The following is a 9,161-nucleotide window of genomic DNA, read 5'->3' as shown; positions in this document are numbered from 1 at the left end:
TGGTTCACGCGCTATCATTCCTTGTCTTCCTTCACAAAAAAGTAGAATCCATAATTGCGCTTGAGTGGGACTCTGTTACACTGTATTTCTGCGCTGTAATGCTACAAGGCTCTTTTACAAAGGGGCGAAATATGGTTCCCATGCAATGTGCACTGAACTCTATCAACGGGGATCGCTCTCAAAGTCGATGACTGCTTGGGCTTTCAAGTACTACGCCTCCATTCGAAAGTGCGGCCATTGGTCGTTATCGATCATTTTCCCTTGGTAACCAACGAGACTGACAAGAAACAAATAATGCAACGTTCCTGGTAAAAAAAGGGCGAGGGGACAATAAAGCGGGCTCAGATCGGCGGCCTGGGAAACTGTTGTACGCCCTCCCCCATTATCGAGAGAGCCCTGGGGGCGCCGAGATTTAGAAAAGCGCAAGCCTTGTTTTAATCGGTTTATCCAGTGGAGGCGCGGTGGATGTTTTTTAAGTTGCATCCCAGGCCAGAGCCGTGATAGAAAGGCAACGGATCCTTCTTCCGCTAATCGACCTAGAGAGGTAGACGACATAAAACAGGTCGAGCTCCCACCTTTCTCTACTTTCCCCGGTCAGCGCGTCTTGTCAGTGCCCCTCGCTACCTTTCCAAAAGCACACTCACCCTCAACACTGCCTTCCCGCATTTCCAATCCACCATGAAGTCCATTCTCACCATCGCGTCCCTGGTCGCACTCGGATCACTTGCTGTGCTTAGCAGCAACCACAATAACGTCGTTAATGCCTCCCCTGTCACAAATCTCGAGAAGAGACAACAAAAAACCATTGCAGAAAGGTGGTGCGATGCCTTCGCGGACGGCTGTACACTCGCCTCGAGAGAAGTCTGTGGTGGCAATAATATAAGTCACCATGTCTGCGACGTATCCTTTATAAACAACGCCTGCTCACAGTACACAGTCAGCTGTACTTGCACCCCTACAGGCGGCTCAGAGATGAGTGCGGCCGAGCTTGCACTCCGAAGGACCTTCGCCGGTAAGTGAAAACTCAAAAATGAATAATATGAAAAGATAATTTCTGGTCAAATATTACATTAATTAACTGAACATCACAATTCCCCTTATCCTTTGAAGCCACGAACGGTGCATGCAGTTCTCTCCCTGCCGGCCCTGTTTCTACTTCTCCTACACCATCTTCGTCTTCCTCCGCCGTTGCTGTGCCGACCTCACCATCATCATCCGCATCTCCTCCTGCAAGCACGTCAGCGCCTACTTCAGTCGCGACCTCTCCAAGTGGCAAGAATGGTGCCTTCAAGTCCAGGATGTCTTTGTCTGCTGTTGCCTTCACGGCTACCATCTCGTTGGGCCTCTTCTGTATGTGATCTGCTACTTCACACCCTATGGACGTCTCCTAACCGCCAACCAGGGATCCCTTAAGTTTAGCGCAAGTATTTGCCATACCAGAACGGATGATTAATCCAACGCCTAAAACACTAGAATTCTAATAAAGGGCAAGAGAAAGAGCAACGTCGCCATGAACTTGGCTGCCACAAGCCAGTTATTATTATATCTATAAATAAATGCATTTGCACCCATCGTACACACTGAAGCCTTCATATCTTGAACATTGTTGATGCTCCGATGAAGAAGTGCATTCAGTTGTGCTTGGGTTGTGAGATTTTCAACGACTCGGGTGTGGTGTCCATGCTTGCTGACAGTTTCGCGGACCTTAAAATCGACGCGATACCAAATAGGACAGAAAGCAGGAGAGAGCATCCTTCACAGACACACAGAGACTTGTATTCGGGAAGATGGAGTGCATTTTGCAGGGTCTTCATGCTCGAGGAGTTCTTATTTAGCCTCGGTAAAGGATGCAATAAGCGGACGAGTGTACTTGTTGTTTTACTCACCCTTTTCCTCATTTCTCAAATTTATTCTCACCCTGATCTCCCCCAGCCCCAACCTCACTATCACCAGATCTCTCACTTATTGTCCGAGACGCGTTTGAAACTTCTTGTTTTCTTGACAACAGTTTACTCGAGTGTGGCGGACCTTAAAAGTAATTTGTCCGCCCAGAGTCACATGCGTATGTTTTGTCGAGAGTATAGGTGTGAGACGGGGTGTCAAGATGATATTTGGTAGAGAGTGCTATGTGTCGGGAAATATCTGCAGTGTGCAAAGAGATGCTTGTGAAAACCAGGCTTATTTTCATTTGGAAGCGACTAGGGTTTGGAGAGTAAAAGCAAGGAGACGGGCTCATTGGGCAACGAAGATGATGGAGGCTGGTTCTTGGGGTCCTTGGAGTCCTTGGGCACAGCAGTTTAATGGCATCTCTCAATAGTACTAAGGAATTCGTTACCATACCCTACCGATTGAGTACAGCGTCCATCGAATAGAGAGAGGTATTGTTCATTTTCGCACTGACCTATCTGGAGGACGCGTCGTGTGTCTTGCTTGAAAAACGCGTCTACGATCGACGCGCTCTGATGTTTACGATATGCGTGACGTGCCTTTCTTGGGCGCAAGGCAGGTTCGCAACTTGTCAGCGCATCGCGATTCAGTAAACTTACGCCTCGATCGATCGACATCCATTATTTATACCCGCTGGTACAAGGCGAACATCGCTTCTAGCGCAATACTTTCCCCTCTTGCAAGGATTTGCCTGTGTACTTGCTGTCGCTTCGGCCCGGGACAGGACAGGATGCAATTTGCAGATGCGAGGCTGAAATCATTCATCCAACGAGGGCGCTCTTGGCCCTACAAGAGCTCAACACACAAGGCTGTCCCTGAATTGGTATGGGCGAATAGATGACGGCATTCAGAGAGAAACAATAGAGTGTACCGCCATCGACAAACATTTTCCGTTTGGTTTGCGACGCTGACTTTTCTCTTCGTTTTTATTTTCTCCGTCTCTAAAAAAAAAAATTACGACCACTGACAGTTGGCAGATGCAGGATTCTACTGGAGACCAGCTGCTACATCGCCCGATAACGTGGTTTGTTTTCTTTGTGGAAAATCGCTGGATGGCTGGACCGAAAGCGACGACCCGTACGACGAACATAGTAGTCATTCGCGGACATGCGGCTGGGCAATTGTTAAGACGATTCCAATACTCGATGATGACTTGCCCTTTCGCTGGGACGATGCGTATGAGCTCCCTAAGGGTCAGAGGATGACTAAAGCGCGAATGGACACTTTCGGAAAATGGTGGCCGCACGAGCGGAAGAAGGGGTGGTTTGGCAATATGAAGAGGGTATGTGCATGAATCTTCGTCCATGAAAGCCTAAGTGTTTGACCAGATATGCTGATATCCGGTTGACCTTGCTTTTAAATTATTGACCATTTAGATGGCGAAGGCAGGTTTCTTTTACGCTCCAGTTGACGACTCAATAGACAATGTTCAGTGCCCTTACTGCATGTTGGCGCTGGATGGATGGGAGGCAGAGGATGATCCAGTTCATGAACACCAAAGGAGATGTCCTTCCTGCCCCTTTTTCGCAACGAGAGCCGCAGCACCGACAATGGCTTCAGCAGCCAAGGCAACAAAGATCAAAAGAAAGGATACGTCGGGATCCATGGATGTTCTCATTGCTAGAGAACAGGTAAGACACCAAAGCACGCCGTTATGGCTTCCAGGATTTATTTTGTAATTCGAGATATGCAACAAGTCTCTGATCATTATGGTTTTATACTTATCCTTCTCCTTCTCTCCAGGGCTTGCTTTTATCACCGCGATCACAAAAAGTACACGCGCCGATAATGGACATGGGAGATATCAGGAGGGTTTCCTTTGCAAGTCGAATGCTCAAGTCGCCTGCGACATCTTCATCAGTTTTTCAAAGCAATGACAGCCAGGACGTTGGTACATTAAGGCCATCTACCCCCACACCGGCTAGCGCATTAAAGAGGAGCTCAAAAGGAGAAAACTCGTCACCCCCAGTACGATCGGTCGAATTCACCCTGCCCGAGGCTCTAGCGAAGGATCCAACGAAGGTTACAGAAGGAAATATTGTAACAAAGCGGAAATCACAATCAAGTGAACCGGATGTGCCACTAAAACTGAACCAGGAAATCGAGGTGGAGGAGCCTGAGCCAGCAGTGGGATCATTCACATCAAACCCCAGTATGAGCGCAGACTCGTCATCTATCACAACACCGATTGAAGCCTCAACTCGACCATCACGAAAGCGAAGGCCGGCAGGTAGGGCTGATACGGAGTCGTCTACTTCTTCCGCGTCCTCGATATCATCGCGCCAGGCAAAGTCACTTAATGTATCTGTTGTGATCACCAAGAAGCGGAAGCTGACAAAGGAAGAGCGAGCTTTAAACCGCAAAAACTGGGGCAAAACGTACACTCAGGATACTGAGGTGGGTATGGAAGAAGTATCAGGAGAGATACCACGGACCAACTTTGCTGATACCAGTAACACTCGTGTACAGGTTGGATCCATCGTATCTACTCCGCCGGTTGCAATATCGTTGGAAAGGACACTTTTAGGAGATGAGAACTCGAATGATGATAAGGACAAGGAACAGCACCAGAACCAAAAGCAACAGCGGGAGCGGAGTACAAGCAATGGTTCGCAGTTGCCTGGGAAGCGGCGAAGGATCAGATCCATCGAAATCATTGAAGTCAGCGACAGCGATGCTCCAGTAATGAAACCTACGGCAGAAGTTCAGAAGGATAATCAGGACGAAGCTGAAGTGGTTGAGGTGGACACTAGCCATGCCCAGTCCGATACTGATAACGCCGCCAGGATGAATTACGACGAAGCAGCGGAGCGCCTAAAAACACCGGAACGGGAACCGGAAGACTTGGTGCAGGACATTGAGAACGCTAAAGATGCTGCTGTGGATTATATGAATCCTGTTAAGCGGACGTCGTCAAGCCTGGACGCTGACGATTGGGAAGATGAAGACCACCGTGAGAGCACTCAATCTCGATTCTCAACACCGTTCCTTTCACCATCTAAATGGGCAGCCGATGGTACGCTATCATCATCGACACCAAACCCCAAGAAGACCCCTTCGCAACCCTTGCCAAGTATAACTCCTCGGCAGAAGATCAAGGACATAGTCGGGAACGCACCACATTCGTCATATTTGGGATCACCTGCAGCTAGAAAGACCACCCGAGGCCATCTTCTATCACCAAAGCAGAAGCAACAAAGTTTGGTCGATCGCTTGGAGGATCTGATGCATGGAAACGACAGTTCGGAGGTTATGGCTGTGGCAGAGCATGCCATCAAAGAGGAGGTCAGAGCACTGAGGCGTACACAGAACAAGGAGCGGAAGCGGGTTACGACAGCTGCTGCGTCACAAGTTGTAGGGGAACACTCGGAAGTCCATAGAGACCAAAAATACAAATCAGATCAACGGGATGAAAACCCCATGTCGTCAGAACCGGAAGCAATTAGCAACAAGGACATCATGCAGACGCCAGTCAAGAAAGCGAGCATCATGTTGCTAGAGTCCACAACGCCCGCCACATCTGTAAGGTCGCCTCTGCCGATTTCCAAGGTAATCTCAGCCATAGGGGCTGCTTCGCGTCGGAACAACAACTCTCCTGCATCGCCCTTTGTCAGGACGCCGGTGAAGAGGCGAATCGATCTACTCAGATTGGAGGATTTGGAGACCGGGGGAAGCAGCATTGATCGACACAATGACCAGGATCAACCAAGCCCGCCTAGAGAGATGTGGGACCCTAAATCCGACGATAATCCGTTTATTGAGAAGCCCCGAACCCAGTCGAACGCATCAAGGATAGAGCCAGATGGAGGGAAGACGCATCGGTCAGATGTTGATACCCAAGTCGTAAAGCCTCCGTGGCAGGACGAGCAGGCAAGGCTGCTGAGTGGACCTCAAAGGGCTTTAGATGAGATGCCAGAATGTAGCAGCAAACCACAGCAGGATTATGATGGAAAGCCAGTACCTACACTTCGACTCCACAAGGACCCTGAAATCGACGAGAAACGACTGAGACTTATGAAGGAAGCCAATATCACGGAGAGCGATCTCAAAATGACAGTCGAGGAGTTTCACCGCCACTGGACGGAGGAGCAGGTGAGGCTGCTTGAGTTGCAAGCGGAGGCATGGATCCAGCGGTTCCAGGAGGAGTGCGACCGTGTCAAGAGGGCTCTGTGCGATAACGGTACCATGTAGTTCCAAGCTGGGACATTGCACATTTGTAGAATAGAATAATTAATAATAACCAATGTTGGACTGCCAAATAGCACGATAACACAGCATTGCAAGCTGTCTGTAGACAGAGTAATTCAACTCATGAAGCTGCCATGTCAGCTGCGAATCTAGCACGCCATCTCGAGATCCATGGCCTCGAGCTCATTAGCGACCCACACAAGCACCGCAAGGTCGTGGCTCAACGTTCTCTCAAACAAGGTTCTGCCGTTATCACATCCCGTCCGCTGGGCAACCCTGTTACCTTTCCAACACATCGATCCCAGCACTGCGAGACTTGTTTGAGAACCAGGAACGGACCAGCTGTCAGATCCTCTCCAGCTCCGAAATCAGTAGTAGATCTCGAGCGATGCTCAGTCTGCAAGAAGCGATACTACTGCGACAAGGACTGTTTCACGATTGCGTGGAAGGGCTGGCATCGGTGGATCTGTGCAGACAAGGATATGGAGGATCTGGACTATGAGATGTTGAAGATGGTCGTGATAGTGATCGAGCGACTTCGCAACGGTGCCTACAAGGAATCTGAGGATGCAGATACGCTTCCGGCAGTGGGACGTGGATCAGGAGACGGACCAGAATCCATGGATTTAACGGCGTATGTGTTTTCGACGTTGGTGGGACATGAGACCGTTTCGGACCCGGCGCTGCTGACGAAATACAAGGAGATCGCGACGCGGGTCCGGGAGCAGTTGATACAGTCCAAGTTTGCGTTCAAGAGTATGGAGAGTGCGGGTGAACCGCCGTCGGTGACGGAGTTAATACAGTATCTGTGTCGGTTCCACTGCAACAACTTTTCAATCCATGACACGCAGCTGTTTACGATGGCCGAGGGAACGTTTCCGATCGGGGCGCTGTTCAACCATTCGTGTCGGCCGAATGCGATCGTGATGTATGAAGGAAAGGTTCAGGTGGTGAAAGCACTCGAGGATATTGAACTGGGACAGGAGGTTTGCACTTCGTATGTCGATAATGGAGTTCAACGGACGGAGCGGAGGCAGCTCTTAAGGGAGAAGTATTATTTCGACTGTCTCTGTCCACGCTGCGGCGACGGATCAGAAATACCGGAGTCTAAGGATGATGCCAGCAGCACGAGGAAGACAGGATTCAGGATTTTGGATGATTTGATTGAGGGTGATCAGGACGGCAAGGATGGCAAGAAGGTTGACGGCGAATGGCTCACAAAGCAGTTCGAGACCATCATCCTACCTGGCGCTCGTTCACTACAGCTCGCAGGACCTTCGCTTCAACCGCCATCGACATTTACGCGATCGTCCTTCACGAGCTATATCATCCACTCACTCGTGCCACTGATCCAAACGGCCGTCTCTCATCAGGAATACACTAAACGGCTATTCGAAGTCTACCAAGCCTTGCAAAGTACCCCGCACTGCACCCCAAAGCCGTTCACGACAATAGTGATGACCAACGCCACATCGTTCTTCAACACATGCCTCGAACATCAGTCCTGGGCGTTGGCATCCAAGATTGGGACATTTATCCTGGCACTGTACTTGATGATCTACCCGCGGCACCACCCGCTTGTGGGACTGCATTGCTTCACGCTGGCAAAGAGTCTTTGGAACGATGTGGAAGGTGGGATGACCTCTGTAAGACTGTCTCATGAGATCTTGAAGCTGGCGAGGAACATTTTGAGAGTCTCCCATGGCACCACCGGTGAAAATGGTGCGCTGGTGAAGGAAGTCGAAGCATTTATGAAAACTGTTGAGACGGAACTCAGTTCATGATCTTCGAACGACATAGAAAATAAATAATTCAACAAGGCAAAAACAAAGATGTGTTTTAACAGCATGGCCGCACGGTAACATGGGCTTTATTATAAGAGAGTGCATGATTAAGAGTGTCTAAGTACAAATAGGTGGAAGAGTGGGGGAGAATCCACTTAGAGAGCAAGGGCACCCAAGAAGGCGACAGCAGCACCGACGATAGCGCTGGATCCAGCAACCAGTCCAGCAGCGCTGCTGGCCGTGCTAGTGGGAGAAGCGCCTCCGTGGGGGTTAGTGGCAGTGGCAGTGCCAGTGGGAGTAGCGCCTCCGTGGGGGTTAGTGACAGTGGCAGTGGCAGTGGCAGTGACAGTGGCAGAGACGGAACCGGTAGCACCGGCCTTCTTCTGGTTGTACCACTCGGTCTTCTTCTCATACTGCTCGTTGTAGAGGGCCAGCTCGGCCTATTTGTCAGGGAAAGAGAAATTATGAGGTTAGGGACAAGCTAAATCCTTTAGGGAGTTTGTGTGTGTGCGTGTGTGTGTGTGTGTGTAAGACTGCAAAGGCACCGAATACGTACTGCGGGACATCCAGTGATGCACGTGCCACTTTTGGTCATGTAGGCGGTGTACTTGGGAGTGCCCTTGTCATGAGCGTAGCCGAGGGACGTGAGGAAGTTGGGGTTGGTGGGATCATCGGTGAAGTTAGGGTCCATGCTCAAGCCCGCATCCTAAATACGAATAAAAAACAACGTGTAAGTATCGCCACCAAGGACCTTAGAAACAACTAGAGGATAAAGAGCGGCAGAGGATGTGAACCTACAAGAAGGCACTTGGCAACACATGCGCCGTTGTCCTTGAAGGGGTAAGCGTCCGACTGAGCGTTGGCAACAGCGACAACGGCGGCGAGGATGGCGACGGCAGAGAAACGCATCTTTGAAGATTTGTGTAGTGGCAGGGTGGTGTGTAGGATGGGAGTGGAGAGAGAGAGAGAGTGGGTTGGAGAGGCCAAGGAGGAGAAGAAAGTGGTGCTTATATATGCATTCGATGTCGAGGCACCGTAAGCTTTCGTTATCAGATCCCAGGCCGGCTCACATTGGTTTTTTTTTTCTTGTATTACCAAAGAATTTGACTCAAAAGTAATGACTCGAATACACTGCAGAGAGAAAGGAATGTTGTTGGCATTCTCCCACGTCCTCGCTCCTGCTTGATTCGTACACACGAGGCGCTAGGCCAAACCGAATTTGTGCTCAATTTCATCGGGTCA

The 9,161-nt window shown here is 49.9% G+C and overlaps 4 protein-coding genes across 4 annotated transcripts; 3 read left to right on the top strand and 1 right to left on the bottom strand.

The window, feature by feature from the left end:
- Positions 1-678: 678 nt before the first annotated feature.
- On the top strand, positions 679-1,358 carry BC939DRAFT_476307 (uncharacterized protein; the record flags this gene model as incomplete). The annotated part of the gene is made up of 2 exons (XM_051558579.1): positions 679-1,012; positions 1,111-1,358. 2 exons carry the CDS (start codon positions 679-681, stop codon positions 1,356-1,358), a joined length of 582 nt encoding a protein of 193 aa, XP_051413307.1.
- Positions 1,359-2,387: 1,029 nt separating this feature from the next.
- BC939DRAFT_129220 (uncharacterized protein) lies at positions 2,388-6,232 on the top strand. The gene is made up of 5 exons (XM_051550051.1): positions 2,388-2,770; positions 2,918-3,229; positions 3,324-3,578; positions 3,691-4,344; positions 4,417-6,232. The coding sequence occupies exons 1-5, from the start codon at positions 2,474-2,476 to the stop codon at positions 6,136-6,138; spliced, it is 3,240 nt and encodes a 1,079-aa protein (XP_051413306.1). The 5' UTR covers positions 2,388-2,473; the 3' UTR covers positions 6,139-6,232.
- BC939DRAFT_448688 (uncharacterized protein) lies at positions 6,212-7,967 on the top strand. Its single transcript, XM_051555269.1, has one exon. The coding sequence runs from the start codon at positions 6,270-6,272 to the stop codon at positions 7,917-7,919; it is 1,650 nt and encodes a 549-aa protein (XP_051413305.1). The 5' UTR covers positions 6,212-6,269; the 3' UTR covers positions 7,920-7,967.
- An 11-nt stretch (positions 7,968-7,978) lies between these two features.
- Positions 7,979-8,910, bottom strand: BC939DRAFT_448686 (uncharacterized protein). The gene is made up of 2 exons (XM_051555268.1): positions 8,718-8,910; positions 7,979-8,625 (listed from the first exon to the last, which is right to left on the bottom strand). The coding sequence occupies exons 1-2, from the start codon at positions 8,826-8,828 to the stop codon at positions 8,410-8,412; spliced, it is 327 nt and encodes a 108-aa protein (XP_051413304.1). The 5' UTR covers positions 8,829-8,910; the 3' UTR covers positions 7,979-8,409.
- Between the last annotated feature and the right edge of the window lie 251 nt (positions 8,911-9,161).

Source organism: Gamsiella multidivaricata (genome assembly GCF_025024155.1).
Source record: "Gamsiella multidivaricata strain RSA 2152 chromosome Unknown BC939scaffold_25, whole genome shotgun sequence".
NCBI classification, from domain to species: domain Eukaryota; kingdom Fungi; phylum Mortierellomycota; class Mortierellomycetes; order Mortierellales; family Mortierellaceae; genus Gamsiella; species Gamsiella multidivaricata.
This window is presented reverse-complemented; position numbering and strand designations above follow the sequence as displayed.

Bases quoted from the DNA above. Each gene is read 5' to 3' on its own strand.
- BC939DRAFT_129220 (XM_051550051.1), top strand. From the start codon at position 2,474: ATGCGTGACGTGCCTTTCTTGGGCGCAAGGCAGGTTCGCAACTTGTCA. The intron at 3,230-3,323 runs GTATGTGCATGA...TTGACCATTTAG, and splicing joins GGTTTGGCAATATGAAGAGG to ATGGCGAAGGCAGGTTTCTT. The intron at 4,345-4,416 runs GTGGGTATGGAA...ACTCGTGTACAG, and splicing joins CGTACACTCAGGATACTGAG to GTTGGATCCATCGTATCTAC.
- BC939DRAFT_448686 (XM_051555268.1), bottom strand. From the start codon at position 8,828: ATGCGTTTCTCTGCCGTCGCCATCCTCGCCGCCGTTGTCGCTGTTGCC. The intron at 8,626-8,717 runs GTAGGTTCACAT...ATTCGTATTTAG, and splicing joins GTGTTGCCAAGTGCCTTCTT to GATGCGGGCTTGAGCATGGA.
- BC939DRAFT_448688 (XM_051555269.1), top strand. From the start codon at position 6,270: ATGTCAGCTGCGAATCTAGCACGCCATCTCGAGATCCATGGCCTCGAG.